Source organism: Coregonus clupeaformis, chromosome 10, assembly GCF_020615455.1.
Source record: "Coregonus clupeaformis isolate EN_2021a chromosome 10, ASM2061545v1, whole genome shotgun sequence".
Taxonomy (NCBI): domain Eukaryota; kingdom Metazoa; phylum Chordata; class Actinopteri; order Salmoniformes; family Salmonidae; genus Coregonus; species Coregonus clupeaformis.
This window is the reverse complement of record NC_059201.1, coordinates 48,648,698-48,667,405: the sequence shown is the minus strand read 5'-3', so window position 1 is coordinate 48,667,405 and position 18,708 is coordinate 48,648,698. Positions and strand designations below refer to the sequence as shown.

Sequence of the window (18,708 nt, the reverse complement as noted above, 5' to 3'; positions counted from 1 at the left end):
GGGAGATTTGAAGGCATTGCTGGCTAGGGTGGTGGGAGTGGCCAAAATGGAGGACCTGTAGGCTGGTGGCCTCATACAGGACGTTACTGGATGGAGTGGCCTTTGACAATTATAGGACTATGGCACACTGAGAATGGAGTATCAAGAAAAATACACCCTAAAGCACTGAGAGGGGAACCATTGGGGGATAAAGAAAGCCCTGCACGCTACCTAGAGGATCAGCTCAAGAGGTGGCGACAAGAAACAGAAAAAGACCCAGAGGGGGATCCACTGATGACAACACTATTCAGGACATCACTGATGGAGGCAATGCCAACGCCTGTCAGAAGCAGACTGGAAGATGTGGTGGGACTAACGTCAAAATCACACAAGGAATTCTGCGACCATATTATCCACGCAATGGAGAAATACAGGAGGGATGACCCCAGTGATTACTCCAGCACTGCCAGAAGAGGGCGCCATGGCACCTGTTCTCCAAGGAGGTCCACAACTACAGCCTCAACCACAAGGCCAAATAGCTCCTGCCTTACCAATAGTGAATGTGTACACACACAATAATCCCCTGGACAGTGGCAAAACAAAGGAAATAGAAACAGACCCCAGAATCAAGGGCACCGATCACAACAGCAGACATACCAAAATGGTGGACCAGGAGGACCGCTAGGTGTCTGCTGGGGGTGTCATCAATCAGGACATCTAAGAAGGAATTGTCCTACCAACCCATTGCTGCCTAAGCAACCACAGCAGGGTAATTGGCAAATAAATAACACCAGCTCAGATGCATGGCGGCAGTTCAGACACAGGCTCCACAGGGCCCAGTGAACCCGTGGGGAGGACCAAATCAGGGATACTAGGGATGCCCAGAGAATCCTAGAGGGGAGGGTCTGCTAGTGGCAGTAACTATGCAGGCTGATGAAGAACCTATGCTGCAGGTTCAGGTGAAGAATAGAGGCACACCCATGATGATAGATACTGGAGCAACTTACTCATGTGTAAGTCCAAATTATGCCTCTCACCTCCCCATGTCAGGCAAATATGTAAAGACAGTAGGATGTACGGGACAAACGCAGCTAATGCCTATGACAGTTCCAGTAAAAATAGAAGCAGGAGAAAAAGCTACCTGCATCATACCTATATTAGTATCAGAACAAACTCCAGTTAATCTATTAGGGAGAGATTCACTGTGTCGAATGGGCATCCAAATTAAATGCACATCAGAGGGACTAATAATAGGAAGGTGTACACCCACAGATGATGGCTACAGACAAAAACAACAAATGTTTACTGGATAGGGAACATAGAATCACCAATATAAGAGTTATTAAAGAAGTGGGGGAAATGTATCAGGGCTCAAATTACAGAAATGAGAGTACCAAAATTAGGCTATCATTATACACTGCAATATGATCCATTTCAAAATCATTTGCTAGAACAACTATGGTTAAGGAAGGCATGGGCTAATTATATACACAGAAAACAGAGAATTCATTCATTTTCCAGTCTGTTGACAAAAACCTCATTAAAGTCCTATGCTTTGCAGAACTGATGGGGGAACAACAGGAAGTGGAAATAACTGAGGAAAGGCCAGTTTTGAACCAGTTGTTAAAAAAGAAAAAAAAAGAAAAGCTAAGGAAACAAATGAAAAGTGTGATTACAGAAGACTTGATACAGATGTGGGTTGGGTAAAATCAGCTAATCCAATTTGCATTAAAGTAAAGGCAGACACAAGACCCCATGGAAACAGCAATACCCAATGACACCGGAAGCAGAGGCAGGAATTCAAGCTACAATAGAGGGACTGATAAAAGCAGGAGTACTGGTTAAAACCCAGAGTGACTGGAACCAGTACTAAAAACAAACAAACAGCAGTGAATGAAGTAGTTTAAGACCACCAAGCACAGGTGTCCAATCCACACACACTTAACAAACATTCCACCAGATGCAAAATGCTTCTCAGTAATAGACTTATGTGGAGCATTTTTTAGTGTACCTTTAGCATAAGAAAGTAGACACTTGTTTGCATTTATTTACAAAGGACAGCAATTTATATAAACAAGGAATTAGATTGAAACAAACGATTACTCATTTGATGGAGTACAGTGGAATTATCTTCATGTTTTGATTGTATTAAAACATTTGGGGGGCTGATTAAGATGTACTATAGTGAATGTTAACGAAATGTACACTTTCTTTTCCAGGAGAATGGGAGTTTCATTATCTCTTTGGAATGTTTCCCGGGTCTGTGATCTGAGGAGAGCAGTTAGTAAAACTCAGCAATCTTATAATTAGGCCATAAAAGGGAGCTACCAAATTAAATAAGGCCTAGCCATTTGTTTGTTTTTGCCCTACGTTTCACCACACACACAACCCACCTACAGTGGGGAAAAAAAGTATTTAGTCAGCCACCAATTGTGCAAGTTCTCCCACTTAAAAAGATGAGAGAGGCCTGTAATTTTCATCATAGGTACACGTCAACTATGACAGACAAAATGAGGAAAAAAAATCCAGAAAATCACATTGTAGGATTTTTTATGAATTTATTTGCAAATCATGGTGGAAAATAAGTATTTGGTCAATAACAAAAGTTTCTCAATACTTTGTTATATACCCTTTGTTGGCAATGACACAGGTCAAACGTTTTCTGTAAGTCTTCACAAGGTTTTCACACACTGATGCTGGTATTTTGGCCCATTCCTCCATGCAGATCTCCTCTAGAGCAATGATGTTTTGGGGCTGTCGCTGGGCAACACGGACTTTCAACTCCCTCCAAAGATTTTCTATGGGGTTGAGATCTGGAGACTGGCTAAGCCACTCCAGGACCTTGAAATGCTTCTTACGAAGCCACTCCTTCGTTGCCCGGGCGGTGTGTTTGGGATCATTGTCATGCTGAAAGACCCAGCCACATTTAATCTTCAATGCCCTTGCTGATGGAAGGAGGTTTTCACTCAAAATCTCACGATACATGGCCCCATTCATTCTTTCCTTTACACGGATCAGTCGTCCTGGTCCCTTTGCAGAAAAACAGCCCCAAAGCATGTTGTTTCCACCCCCATGCTTCACAGTAGGTATGATGTTCTTTGGATGCAACTCAGCATTCTTTGTCCTCCAAACAAGACGAGTTGAGTTTTTACCAAAAAGTTATATTTTGACCATATGACATTCTCCCAATCCTCTTCTGGATCATCCAAATGCACTCTAGCAAACTTCAGACGGGCCTGGACATGTACTGGCTTAAGCAGGGGGACACATCTGGCAATGCAGGATTTGAGTCCCTGGCGGCGTAGTGTGTTACTGATGGTAGGCTTTGTTACTTTGGTCCCAGCTCTCTGCAGGTCATTCACTAGGTCCCCCCGTGTGGTTCTGGGATTTTTGCTCACCGTTCTTGTGATCATTTTGACCCCACGGGGTGAGATCTTGCGTGGAGCCCCAGATCGAGGGAGATTATCAGTGGTCTTGTATGTCTTCCATTTCCTAATTATTGCTCCCACAGTTGATTTCTTCAAACCAAGCTGCTTACCTATTGCAGATTCAGTCTTCCCAGCCTGGTGCAGGTCTACAATTTTGTTTCTGGTGTCCTTTGACAGCTCTTTGGTCTTGGCCATAGTGGAGTTTGGAGTGTGACTGTTTGAGGTTGTGGACAGGTGTCTTTTATACTGATAACAAGTTCAAACAGGTGCCATTAATACAGGTAATGAGTGGAGGACAGAGGAGCCTCTTAAATAAGAAGTTACAGGTCTGTGAGAGCCAGAAATCTTGCTTGTTTGTAGGTGACCAAATACTTATTTTCCACCATAATTTGCAAATAAATTCATTAAAAGTCCTACAATGTGATTTTCTGGATTTTTTTTCTCTCAATTTGTCTGTCATAGTTGACGTGTACCTATGATGAAAATTACAGGCCTCTCTCATCTTTTTAAGTGGGAGAACTTGCACAATTGGTGGCTGACTAAATACTTTTTTCCCCCACTGTATATGTAGTATGTAATGATTCATACCATGACAAGGACAGAGCGAGAGAACTAGCCCTGAATGAGGGACACAATTAAGTTAAGGTGTTATCAAGGGTTATCATTCTAGTTTGATTTGTTATTTTGATTTAACAGACAGTGTTGTCGTTTTTTGGGGGGGGCCTCAACTCTGGCATTAATGAGCTATCGTATGCAAGCTAACAGAATAACGCATCTAACACCGCATGAAATGCTTACGGGTCGACACATGCCAGTGCCGGTGCTTATGGGACCATATGAGGGTCTGCCTCTAGAGCAAATGGAAAGGGAATTAGAAGAGTATATCAGGCAACTAACTATCATACATGAAGTTATATACCAACAGGAGAGAAGCAGAGTTCCAGAACCAGAGGCGAATCCACCACGACCAGTGGTCCCGGGGGAGAAGGTCTACGTCAGGGTCTTCAGAAGGAAGTGGAACGAACAGAGACGTGAGGGACCCTACACCTTCATCCAGGCTACACCAACTGCCATAAGGGTTGAGGGGAGCTCGACCTGGTATCATCTAAACCACTGCACCAGAGTACTGCATGGAAACCGACGACCGAGAGATGAGAAAGCTGAGGCTGCCGAGACCCTAGTGACAGAGAAGGTCCCGAGCCAAAGGGACCCAACGCCGGCCCGGAGTAGAGGCCCAGAAGCAGATAGTCATTATCGGAAGAGAGCCCTGCTTGGCCCTCACAACAATGAGGACAACTTGACTGCCCTTATGGCAACCTAGAATGTCTGTATGGGGTCGTTGCAGGAGGAGGATGGGCTTGTCATGACCACAAGGACAAGCAACAGCTGAAGCACACTGGACATGGAGATATTAATCCTGTTCCATATTGCTTTAGTGATGATAAAGAGTCTAAGCATTAATTAAAGAAGGTGAGTAACATTTAAATTGATTTTGGTGTTGGAACTAGGGGTCCCATATAGGACGTCTGGGGAAAACCTGGAATCCTAAAAATATAGAATAGGCCTCTCTCATGTTTTCTCTATGTAGTATATGCATGTAACATAGGGTTTCAATGTATCTTAATCCCCTAAACAGGTTCAGCTTAGATTCAGAAAATGGTTGTTAGGGAGGTGTCCGAAAGGGAGCAAGCATTACTAGGCCTTGTAAAACATAAGGGATGATATTATGAAGAATAATATTATAAAGGATTTAGTATTTCATGTATTGCTTATACAAACCGCAAGATAACTGCCTTAAATAGATATTATGGTTGAGCCAGAGTCAGGACATGGCTCTGGATTGATTATACTGTTATGTATGAGGCAATGCATTAGGAATGTCTTAAATGTATATGGTTGAGAATGGGTTATGGACCTGCCATGTTTAAACCATATTTAAGTATCGATTGATAGGTTTTGGAATAAACAGAGCAGATCCAGGAGATGGCTCTGTTATTTTTTACAATAGTGGAGAAACTGAACTGGGAGGGTTTAAGCCAAAAAGTATGTAAAACGAGCAGGAATGGAAATTGTATATAAACTGAGGGCCGAGTGTCTGGAAGAACTTTGATTTTTAATAAGTATAGTGATAATTTTCCACGACAACAACTGGTCTAGTCTATTTAGTACCGGTTGCGTCCTAGGGTGTGTGTGGCATGCAGTGGCTACCTGTATCTCTCCTCCTGCAGGGCCTGCATGATCATGGTGTAGTCTCTCTGGTAATGGCTTTTCAGGCTGTCAAACGACTCATCCAGCCGACCTTGGCTGTTCCGGAGCTCCTGGACCTCATGGAGCAGCGTGTCCAAGCCCAAGATCTGGCCGTGCTCCAGTGTGTTCAGGCCCTTAGAGCTGGGCGGGCCCCCGGGGGCCCCTGTGATGCTGTTGGCCCCGGCCGAGCCGGAGGTGGCACTGGAGCAGTCGTCCTCGCTGCCGTACTTGGGGCTAGAGGCCCCCCCCAGTGTCCTGGACCCCCCCGTCCCCAGAACGTGACCATCATCCTGGGGCTCGTCCAGGGAGTCCTTCAGGGCAGAGATGTTGTCTGCGCTGCCAAACTTGTTGCGGATGAGGGAGGCGATCTCTCGAGGCTTGGACACCACGGCCCCAGCCGCCGAGTGAGTGGCGTGGGAGAAGCTGGAGAGGCCACCGGTCACCTGTTGGGGGAGATGGGTCAGTTACTAACTGGGGGGGTGGGGGGGTAGTGAAAACAGATTCATGGATAGGGACATAGAGATACCAGACCTGGGTTCAACTTAGGGATGTGACAAATGGAGAATTTTGCTTAACGTTTCCATTTTCTTTTTACAATTTATCAGAAAAATCTCAAAATTCCACATCAATTCACAATGCAGAATAATTTTCCTAATGTATGACTGCTGGGCCGGGCAATGAAGTTATATCTACTGCAGTCATATACCCTTGAAAGCGACTCGGTCACGGCATGTTTGTTTGTCTGTAAGGGTGCATTACTGCTTTTTAAAAATGTCGACACTAAACTTTTTCTGGAGATAGTTTTGAAGCGCCACTGAACAGGCATTTTACTTGTCTGTAAAGGAATGCCACTGAAGCGGTACTAACGTCCATCACTAGGCAACCAGAATTGTCAATCAAATAATCGAACTGCCTGCATGCACACAGACCGGTCTCCTAAAAAAGTACTTTAGGCCTAAATTTCGTTAAATACCATGACTTACCAAGACATTTAGTAGAAAGAAAACATCATTCGATAGGAATCGACTCCTAAGATTTAGTATTTTTTAAACGGAGGAGACTGTTTAGTTGCTGTACTTCACAAACACTTGCATCTTTCCTAGCGAGCTAGCGTGGGGAGGGGCAGAGTATAGGAAGGTCGGCCACCAGGCAGCCAGTCAGAACTGTGCACTAGGCCTATATCGGCAATCAGAAGCTGTATCACGCAATGTATTTTGCAATTTCTTTGCTTGAAATGTCTCGCAATTTCAATAAACCAGGGCCTATTATCCATAAACAGGCTAGGTAGTATATTCTACACGCAACAGACTGAAGACTGAACACACACACACGCAATATTAGCAAAGAGAAACAGCAGGCGAGCCAGCTGCACTGTCATTTTAATATTGTGTGGGGATTCTTTTTTTTTGTTAGGGATTTTTCTAAACGTTAAGGATCCCAATTTCATTTAAACTTTTTAACGTTTCACACCCCTAGTTCAAATACTACTTGAAATCTTTCAAATACTTTTAGCGTTTGCTTTAGTCTGCCTGGAGTTGCAGATGGGTGGGGTTTGCGACTATTCTCTAGGTTATTGCACCAGTCAAGCCCAGCTAAAGTATTTGAAATGATTTCGAATAGTATTTGAACCCAGGTCTGAGACACACATATTCTACAAAACTGTTTTGCTAATTACTCTGCAAAGGACAGGTGGCTAAAACCAGACAAACTATATTTTGATGGTGGTGGTAGTACTCACATTAGCAGTTGCAGTGGCACACTACAGTGGTAGAAATAACACTGGTGAAAAATAAGCGGGATGACCTCTAAACAGCTCATCAGGAAAGTATATATGATTAAAATGTTCATAACGCTAACCTTAGCGCCCACGCCCTTGAGGCCTTGGTGCATGTCCCGGAGCACGTCTTTGGGCTGGCGGGGGATCCCGTTGTGCTCCACCTCTCTCAGTTTGCGGTGGTAGTGCTCCAGCTTCCTCTGCAGCTGCTGGATGGTCTGGGCCGACTTCTGGTTCTTCTTCTCAAACACCTGTTTGATGCGGGCACTCTGCTGCTTGTCCGCGTTGTTGGCCAACTTCAGGTACTCGGCCACATTGTCGTCTCTGGCCGTCTGCTCAATCTTGACCTGCTCGGTGAGCTTGAGGATCTTCTGCTGCAGATGGGCGATGGCCTGTTTTGTGCGCTGGGGGTCGGGGGTGCTGTCGACCGAGTCCAGCCCGTAGCCGTCGGCTCCGTAGGAGAGGGCGTTGGGCGATACGGCCGGGCCGGAGCCATCCAGACAATCCAGCTGACCCAGGAAAGACCGAGAGTAATGAGGAGGAAGAGAAGATAGGAGGATGGGGAGGAGAAAAGGATAGATCAGAGACTGTCGTGTAAGATGGAGAAAGTGCATTAAAAGTAGCCAAATGGAGTGGAAAGAGGCCTATATCAATAGGGGCCATTTTATAAACTATAAGGCAAACATTATAAAATCAGCCAACACCAACATCTTATAATCATAATGTAGGGTCTCCAATCAAAAACACATATTTTGACCAATGTGTAAAATAATGTTAATTGTGTAGATAATCATCCAAGAAAACCCAGTGGTCCAAACCTCATGTCTCTATCATAATCATTTCAAAAGTTATTTGAGTCTTTACCCTTGTAGGATGGCCAGAATTAGGGTGACTAAATCAATGACCAAGAAATAAATAAATAAATAAATATATATATAAGGAAAATTGCATCGCGTCAGCTAGGCTGGATTCTGTGAAAAAATTAAGGCTATGGGCTACCTGACAAGCTCACTTTCCCATTGAACTTGTCGTCATTCTCAAATCCGCAGGACATCAAACAATAGAGGTAAGATGGATATCGATTTTGAGACATGACATGTACGCTTTTTTTTTTTCCGACCCGCAGAAACAACTTTGACGAGAACCACAAAATTGTAAATCATAAAAGTTATGAGGAACCTGCAGCGCTATGTCAGAGCTCTGTGCTTATTATCGGATATATTAAGTTACAAAATCAGACTTTTTGGATATAATGTTAATGATACATTAGAGAAAGACCCCACTGAACGATTCAGAACATGAATAATCATATTTGTCTTGGTAAAATGTATTTTATAGCATAAGGAAGCTTTGGGTTTGCAGTAGATTCTGCCTGTTATAACATAAAGTGACATTCTCACCCACTCTGGGCAGTGGCTGGACACCCTACATAATGTTACCTATCAGACTGATTTACCATAAAGGAGCATGATCATAATTTGTAAAAACAGCTGAGTCGTACCTTCCATAAATATCTCCAGAGGAATCCATGTCTTTATACTGAGCAGTAATCCATCAGACAGGGATGCCATACAGTGTGTACACCTTCCCTATTCACAGTAAATTAGGAGGTGGCTTAACTGAAGAAGCTAACGAGGGAGGCTCAACCAGAAAAATGAAATGTTATGTTCTCAAATCAATTTGCTATACAGAGATGTGGTGGCATTCTAGAATGGGGGTGCTGGAGATCAGAACATAATCATTCATTCTGGGCTGTTCTGGGGAGTTGGGACAGACGTAGGCCACTAACTACAGTGGAGTTGCACTTCCATCCCCCTTCAAACACTGTCAGTTCAGACAGCTTATGTAACAGACAGCCAGTGGGGGATGGACAGGACTTTTGCTTTCTCCAAGAATGACAGACAGACTGAGTCACTCAACCACAGCCCTGTCCAGACGCTAGCTAGACACTAGCCCGATAGCTGCTCATATAATGCAAGTTAATTACAGTTCACACAATAGGGTGTCCACTGTCTGCTGTTGGAACAGATGGCTTAGACTCATCATCCTACTGCCTGATTCATACCATTACTGCTCAAAAGCCTTAGTTGTGTCATCAAGCATTGTGAGGTGACTGCCAGGGATATGCACTGGGCATGACAGGTATACCTCAGACACAATGGGCTGCTAGCTGTACTAGTTGTCTAGGAGTTCAACACTCAATCCTAACAGTGTAAAAGGCTTTGAAAGGATTTTGAAATGTACTGTCCTGCTAAATGTACTGTCCTGCAAAATATTGCAATACAGTGTACTACAGATTTCTATGGATTTGAGCAATTCCAGTGAGGACCATTCTACATCTAAAATGTTGGAGGACAGTGTCAAAGATGTCAGGGGACAATCCGTTCTTTAAACTTTTCAGCTTGTTTTGGCCTGCAAGTCTTCGCTGGCTGACCTGAAGTACACTTGGAGACAGCCACAGCTAAATATAGAAAGGCTTAGAGCACATAGTGACCAACACACACACTGACCTGCCAGTAATGACAGCTACTTTCACTCCTTCATCCAAGAACATCCAGAGGAAGGCAAGCCAGTTAGCCCAATATTACCAATTTCATTTCACATCACATCATCATGAATTCTGACCTTCAAATACTGTGCTTCCATTTAGATATGCGTTTCTCTAGTAGTAGCTTTTTTTTGTTTTGTTTTTAAATATAGGTGAAAAGCTTGCAGTGGCCTGTCTGCACCAGTGGGTAGGTTTTACCGGGGACCAACCCCTGTAGGGCCCTAGTTTCAACTCACCCGATCAGGCTCCTCAGTGGAGTGGTACCCGGAGGTAAGCAGCATGTCGGCCAGGGCGGGGCTGGTGGGCGTGTCCGTGGTGGAGGAGGAGCGCGGGCGGCCAGCCTGCAGCAGCATAACTTCCTGGGTACTCCTCCGGTGGATCTGGGGGCTGCCTTTCTGGGGGGGGTCCCCGGTCCCCCCCACCTTGCTGCGGCGGCTCTGCAGACTAGTCCCTCGCTTCATTATGGGGGGCGCGCCACGGATCTGCTGCAGAACGCGGCTCAGAGCTGCAGGGGGAGCGGAGGAAGTAGTGTGGGGGTCAGAGTCCGGACCGGGTACCGAGTGGGCGTCCCCAACCTCTGGCCCCCCACCGTCAGGGGGCTCAGGGGCGGGGCCACCCGAGGAGGAGGCGGCGGCGTCGTGCGGGGAGACGGACGAGCGGCGGCGTTGCGGCTGGAAGAGCTGCTTCAGGCCGTGGCCAAGCGCGCCCATGTTCTCCAGTGCATTGTGGGTGATTTTGGACAGGCCGTGCTCGGACTCCGACGCCCTCCGGGCCACCTCCTGCTCCACCCGACCTCCCGCATCCGGCTCCTCAGGATTCTGCTCACTACTAGCCTGATCCATCAGGGGGCGCCAGGCTGACGCTCAGCCACAGGGTCAACTCTGGGGGTGCGGGGGTCTAGCTACGCCACGACACCACACCCCCTTTGAGAGGCAGCTTCAAAGTCGGGAAGCAGGGGGTATGGCGCTCGCTCACTTGGGCCCTGTGCGCATGCATGCATCTGCGAATTGGCTCAAAGTCATGCTCGTCTAACAAGAAGGAAAATAAAATGGATTATGACATGCAGCAGTGAGTGGATGGGACAAAAGAAAGCACCAGAATTAAAACAATGATTACAAAAAGCGGCAGTCAGAGGTTGAACTCGTGTCGGCTTTGAGACATTTATTAGTTGACTCGATTTATTTAATTTTTATGTTCAAATATTCTTTATATTTTTTTATTCGAATATTACACTGAACAAAAATATAAATGCAACATGTAAAGTGTTGGTCCCATGTTTCATGAGCTGAAATAAAAGCGCCCAGAAATGTTCCATACGCACAAAAACCTTATTTCTCTCTAATTATGTGCACAAATTTGTTTGCATCCCTGTTAGTGAGAATTTCTCCTTTGCCAAGACAATCCATCCACCTGACTGGTGTGGCATATCAAGAAGCTGATTAAACAGCATGATCATTACACAGGTGCACCTTGTGCTGGGGACAATAAAAGCCCACTACAATTTGCAGTTTTGTCACAACACAATGCCACAGATGTCTCAAGTTGAGGGAGTATGCAATTGGCATGCTGACTGCAGGAATGTCCAGCAGAGCTGTTGCCAGATAATTTAATGTTAATTTCTCTACTATAATTTGGCAGGAGGTCCAACCAGCCTCACAACCACAGACCATGTGTACGGCCTCGTGTGGGCGAGCGGTTTGCTGATGTCAACGTTGTGAACAGACTGCCCAATGGTGGCGGTGGGGTTATGGTATGGGCAGGTATAAGCTATGGACAACGAACACATCTGCATTTTATCAATGGCAATTTGAATGCACAAAGACACAGGGCCATTATTTTAAAGGTGACCATTAGATGCACATCTTTATTCCCAGTCATGTGAAATCCATAGATTAGGGCCTAATGAATTTATTTAAATTGACTGAATTCCTTATATGAACTGTAACTCTAAAATCTTTGAAATTGTTGCGTTTATATTTTTGTTCAGTATAGTAAATCCATATGAACCACAACGTCTGATGTCCAAACCCACTTACAAAACAACTCTACTAGCCTTCTAAAGAAAGCAGTCTTCTACAACAATGACGGTGTCGTGCTAAACAAAATACTTTCCAAAAACATAATTTCTGAAATGCTGGGGCTTTATTGTACAGTTTCCATAGATATTGTGGCACTTCAGTGTATCATATTGCAAATGCACTTTTAGAGGACGAAAGCGTGTCACATGTCACAGGACCTGGGTTAACTAGCATAATCTGGCTGTGGTTTCCTTGTAAGGCTGAGGTTAACAAACATTGCCTTAATGAGTTATTTACTTCAAAAGTCGTTGTTTGTAGTCTAATATAAGATACACAGCATTTCAGAAACTATTTATTTACTAAATGGGTGAGCGAAACCATATATCCTTTGAGGATTTGGAATGAGTTTAAAGTATAGTAAATAGTATGAAAAGGATGATAAGTAATAATGAAACATTCAAATATAAATGAATAGAATCACATTTTCTGGTGGGGTCTTATCTGCCTGAGGCACCCAGAGTTGCACCATGATATCCCTGTAGAGAGCTTTGACCTCAGAGACCGGATCAAACATGGAGCTGTGAGCGGAGCTGGCTAAAGCTAATCCACATCTGAGAGCTGAGCTCCGGGAAAGCACTTTATATAAAGACTGTATTTTACTTATCAACAGCATAGAAAGAGGGAGGGAGAGAAAGGGGGGAGAGATCTAGAAGGAAGAGAGCGCGAGGGAAAAGGAGAGAGTAAGAAGAAACAGGTGGCAAGAAAGAGAAGAGAAAAAGAGCTTACCATCTGTCCGGCTTTTCCTCTTCGGACTCACAGCTCAGGGTTGGCTGCGGAGGAAGAGGTCAACATAAGAGGAAAATCACTATCAAATTGGAACCAATGACGAGATACAAATAAATGACGCTGGCATGGCGGCACACAGACTCGTCTCAAATCAGCCATGTACAAACTGCACAGAATCAAAGAGACATGTACACACACACACTTTGAGGGGCATCAGTGACTTCTAAAATGTATTAATGGGAAATCCTCATCTTAACAGCAAATATCTTCACTGCCCAGTGTACACTCAAAATATGAGACTGACATGAAGGTGTGTGGAACACCTCACAGTGATGACTCCATCCAGATTACTCAGGAGAGCTAAGAGCAGAGCAGTAGATGTCTGATACATCATGAGTGTTACAGTAAATAACGGAAGTAATGAGGGACACAAAGCTTGAGAGACACTGACTAGCAGAGGCTGTCAATAACCTAATGGAGCTCCTTTCATGTAGTGAGCAAAGAACCTGCTTTTGAGTCAATGCCTGCATCCCAAATGGAACCCTATCCTCTACATAGTACACTACTTCTGACTAGAGCCCGTCAAAAGTAGTGCACCAGATAAGGGACAGGGTGTCGTTTGGGACAGAGTCAGTGCCTGTCAGTGGAACCCACCAATCACAGCATTTGCCCAATCAGCACACAACTAAGGAAGAGGAAAAGGGAAAGAATTCAGTCACCACCAGTTTACTGGCACCAGCAGGACACGATGCCTCCCACACAAATCCCTACCCACTTGCAAATTATGATACATCACCAGAATTTCCCTCACATTAGCAGATTTCGCTATGCAGGCAGTTTCTCTCTGCATTCTGCAACACCCAAATACAGCATAGAGAAAACACTACTAATGATGGAGTGAAAGTATCCCAAATGGATAGGATTGAGAGATTGCTTCATTTGAGTAAGTCCCTTCCTCATAGCTATAACACTAAGCCTGTAACATTAACCCAACACTGAGGTAACACTATGGCTAATCTCGCCAAGAAGCGCTGCACACTCGGTGTAACTAACACTTGACCTCACCAAATAGGCTAAAGTAGGCATCACCAACAGTCATGTCTGCATACTCCTCATCTATCAGTGGAAACCCCCTAATGTGCTTACCCTTTCCCCTCCTCATTTCACCGCATGTTTAACTTATTGCAAGGCAGACTGAAAGGTCCTGCTATATATAGGTCTATCTGCAGGCCCAAAATCACTGAGGGGACACAGTGGCTAACAGGTGAGCAGGTAGGCTACACACACACAGTGACATGCATGTTCCACAGAGTGGTAAGGGAGTCTAATAGTGTTGTGAATGCATTATTAAGCAGACAAACAGAGGAGTGACTCCAAGACTCAGCACAGCTATTGTGTGTCACTGTAAACAAGCAGGCACCTCAAATGACTGTAAGTCGCTTTGGATAAAAGCGTCTGCTAAATGGCATATTATTATTTATTATTATAAACCATCTTATGGATAAAACACCCCCTGCCACAATCAGATAGGCCCATAGGCTAATGGAAGTATGGAACACAAGACCTAATGCTGTAATTTCAGACTACCTACTGCCACAGATGTAGTCCAAAATGCACATCCACTGCTGCAGTTTCAAACATTATGAGTACATAGACAAGCATACTAACAGACATTCACACAGTGAAACACACCATGACACTATTACACAACCAGCCTCTCTTCCTCCTTTAGGGCACTACATTTTCTCTGTCTGAAGCGGCTCAGCCAACACTTACCTATCACTGGGAAGATCTCAATTGCATACACCTTGCATCCACTCTCTTTGTCTCCTTCTCAAAACCCATTGGATGAGAAAGCCAGAGGTCCCTTCCCTCTGACCTTCTCCTCCAATGGGTTTTGAGAAGGAGACGAGATGAGGAGAGAGGACGCGAGGAGTATGCAATTGAGATCTTCCCTCTCTTTCCCTCGGCCGCCTCAAGTATGCAGCCTTCCAAGGTCACACCAGCATGTGTGTAACGTGTGTGTTTGTGTGTGTCTCTCACTACAGTCTATACTGCCTGTGCCTACATAGATAAGATGCTGCATGCAAATACCACATTGGCAACCATATCACCATATCTGTCCATTCACTATAACAGTCTACTTTCACATGGCATCTACAGCAGGGCCCTTTGTCCAGGAAGTAAGTCACTCTGGATAAGAGCGTCTGCTAAATGACTTAAATGTAAATGTAAGATGACAATGTCTTAATGTGCTGTGTCAGCCTGCTGATCATCCATCTTTTCATCTATTTTTACCACTGTTCATCTACCAAAAGCTATTCTTCATTCTGATGAAACCCAACATGGCTGTAACATTAATGCCACAAATATTTCAGGCCCCATTTTTAAAGCTCAAGAGCAGCCTTCTTTCTTATAAAAATAGCTTTAGGAAAGGTGCGATTGGCAATTAGTCTAAGATCACTTTAGTTTGCTAGATACTTTAGTTTGGCTTTACTAGGAAACATACCTTGAGTGCCGGTCATCAACAGGCCTATTAGGATTTCTCTGTATAGGAAAAGGCTAAGTATTCCATGGAAATTTCCAAAACCCACTTCCTTTGAACACTCTTTCCAAGTAAAAGAACTGGGATATCCTTTTCTCTTCAGTCAACAGTTTCCATTGATGTTTAGGAATATCACATGCTGAAAAGGAAAGAGTGGAGAAATATTTCAGGGCAGGTTTTCAAACATCTTTACCATTAACCCAATGACTCCCACCGTATCGCTAGCACGTTTTGGACTTCTAACCCCTTTTAAACATTCTGGTTGAGCTTCTGGGTTGTACCATTGAGTGTGACTATTTCTTCTGCATACGTAGATACCAACCATTAGTCTGTGTGCTTAACGGGGGCTGAGCTAGAGTGGTGTTTGTGAGACAAGGGCAGATCCCTCTGTAGAGTCCAAAGAGTTTGAGCTACACTACAAACTATTAAACATGTTTTGCTCTATGACACAAGCGTCGTTAGAAGGTAAGGGGTTCTTCTACATAGAAAATCATTGGAAATCCCAGGACATAGTGTCTATAATACTGTAATAAGCTCACAGTTTGTCACAAACTCCACACAGTTGTCAATGACTAGTTGGACATCCATTTCCCCGTGAGCAAACTAATTCTGTACTTAAAGCATTCATCAGGTTTTTGCTTTGGCGGACCTCGTCAATAAAACTCATGAACGCAACTGTTTATGACTAATTGTTTTGAGTTCTACTTGTAGCACTGGTTGTCCTATAAAGAAAATAGTTTTAAAAAACCTTCATTGTGAAGCTAATATAAGGGCTGAACATGCAGACAAATGAAAGTCAGATATATGAAAACGCCGATTTTTGCTGGGATCTCGGGACTGATCGGGTTGAGATCATGGTTCAGCCATTGCCTACAAATTGGCTTTATATATTATCTTAGTGCTAAATATGATCTTAATGCTTTTGAGAAACTCACTGCAGTTCAATTAGCTGCAGTACAATACTGTACTTTCAGACTCGACTCAGAAACACATTTGTGACTCACTCATAAGTGTGGTTGATCAGACACTTAATAATAATAATAATAATAATAATAATAATATGCCATTTAGCAGCCGCTTTTATCCAAAGCGTCTTACAGTCATGTGTGCATGCATTTTTACGTATGGGTGGTCCCGGGGATCGAACCAACTACACTGGCGTTACAAGCGCCATGCTCTACCAATTGAGCTACAGAGGACCAGATTTGAATGTTTACATCCAAGATGAGGTCCATCTTGAAGGACTCACTTTCACAGTGCAGATGAGAAACTCGGTCAAATGTCATAAAGTACGTTCTCCAGATTCAATTTGCTGTTGCACTGCATATAATTCTGTCTAGTCCAGTGGGCTGTCATGAAGACTAAGACAAAACAGGTGCACAGACACTTGCCTGGGATAGGCAAACCAATGCCAACATTTTCAAGGGGTGTGATAGGCCTACCTGTCAACACAAAGCACTAGAATAGCTGGGCCTAATATTATCCCTGCTAAATCGTGTGAGATTCGTTCAACTGCTACAATCAGTCGGCTACCTAGATAGCGAACTTTGCCTCCTCTGAGTAGCCTATGTCTGGGAGGTTGCTATTTCTTAGCTAACTGTGACTGAGATCGATTTTCCAATCAATGAAATAATCGTTGTGTGGGGTTTGTTTTTACAATAGGAGACATTAGCTAGTTGACTGCCGAGCTAAACACAGAGCTGTTAGCTCAATTAATCCGATAAACGTAATCAGACAGATAGCCGTTGATAAATGTGTTTGCTGTAAGAAATGTGGAGGTGTTTACGGGAGGTGTTTACGCCCAAAGCCGGCCAGTGAGTAATTAGCTAGCGATAAGACACCTAGCGAATTACAATCACACTTCAATCTAACGTTAAGCTACTTGCTAAGCAATTGACTACATATGTTAACTACTGATATTATAAAGTGGAGAAGAACAATTATCCCATCCCATTTCAGAATTGAAAATAACAGCCGCGCGACTGTCACCGTGAGTGGCAAAACACAACACTACCACCAGCATTATCAATATGAGAATGAGCCATGTAGCTGGATGGCTAGCTATTAGCATAGGTGTGGATTTGAATCGAGGCTAGCTAGCTAGTTAACTAGCTAATGTTTAATCCACTATTGTGGACAGACCTAATTAAAATGCTAAACCGGCAACAGACAGATAACATGAAAAATGTGTCTGAACGCAAACCATTTTAGTTGTTGCGTGTTGTGTATGGCTAATGATCTCACAGACAGCCTGAAAATATCCACCCACCCGGTGTTTGTAGGATGTAACGACATAGCTAGCTAACGTTAGCTAGCAAGTTTGTGCCAATGGATTTACACCGCAGCACATCCCGACGTTACACCGGCTGAGAATGGCGTTCGTGTTACTCCCTCCCTGACACCATACTGAATAATTAGCTATACAATTAGCTAGGTACTGTAGGTACCTATTTACTTAGCCAAGATTAATAGCAAACGTTAGCTAGTTTAATTTAATGACAATGTAGCTAGGGCGAATCTGCTTACTGGAAATGTGTGATAATGGAGGGGCATGGTTGATCATATCTGAATGCTGACACACCCCAACAAAAACCGTAACGTTAGTCAGCTCATGCCCGGACAGTAACGACACATTAAAGTAAATCGCTTGCACCCAGACAGCCACACTAGCTAGTTACCGGCTATCTAGCTTAACTAATGCTAGCGAGATAGAACAGGTTGGTTGAGAGTAATGTTAGCTAATGGTGGCTAGCTAATTAGCTAGTTTTAGCGGTAGCCAGCTAACTTTAGTTAGCTAGCCAGCTATTACACAGCTAGTTTAGCTAACACCAGGTTGAACACAACTTCATAAACAATACACCTCTTTCGAGAATATACAACTACAAAATTGGAAAATCTACACTCGACATTGATATTATAGTTAGTCAATCAAACTATATTGTGTATTTACAGATTACAACTTACATGGGCGCTGAGAGGATTGTGTTGATGACCGTTCATTTCTCCCGATGGAACACGCCCACGATGACGTCAAATAGTTTTTTCAACGTAGGTCGTGATGGGGCAACTCGTCTGACCATAGAACGTCTGACAGCGACAGCGACAGACACTTACTTTTATTTTGATAAGGAGAAGACAAACCGCCTGAGAAGATACTGCAATATTCTAATGTAAAAGGTTAAAAGCTATATATATATATATATATATATATAGCACATTATTTTTTATTATATTTGTATGTATGTACAGGTAGCTGCCAAAATAAAGAGAACACTTGAGAAAATAATAATAATATGCCATTTAGCAGCCGCTTTTATCCAAAGTGACTTACAGTCATGTGTGCATACATTTTTACGTATGGGTGGTCCCGGGGATCGAACCCA

At 43.8% G+C, this 18,708-nt stretch overlaps 1 protein-coding gene across 2 annotated transcripts in view; it reads right to left on the bottom strand.

Moving 5' to 3' along the window:
* Nucleotides 1-18,387, bottom strand: part of tmcc1b (transmembrane and coiled-coil domain family 1b) — a 30,238-nt gene extending 11,851 nt beyond the window's left edge. Inside the window, exons 1-6 of one of the 2 annotated variants that reach the window (XM_045223054.1) lie at nt 18,290-18,387; nt 15,290-15,464; nt 12,781-12,824; nt 10,213-11,004; nt 7,512-7,937; nt 5,616-6,097 (exon numbers count right to left, since the gene is read on the bottom strand). In XM_045223054.1, coding sequence (XP_045078989.1) covers nt 5,616-6,097; nt 7,512-7,937; nt 10,213-10,818 — 1,514 coding nt within the window. In that variant the 5' untranslated portion in view covers nt 10,819-11,004; nt 12,781-12,824; nt 15,290-15,464; nt 18,290-18,387. The remainder of the gene's footprint in view (nt 1-5,615; nt 6,098-7,511; nt 7,938-10,212; nt 11,005-12,780; nt 12,825-15,289; nt 15,465-18,289) is intronic. The other variant, XM_045223055.1, reaches the window with a different exon arrangement.
* Between the last annotated feature and the right edge of the window lie 321 nt (nt 18,388-18,708).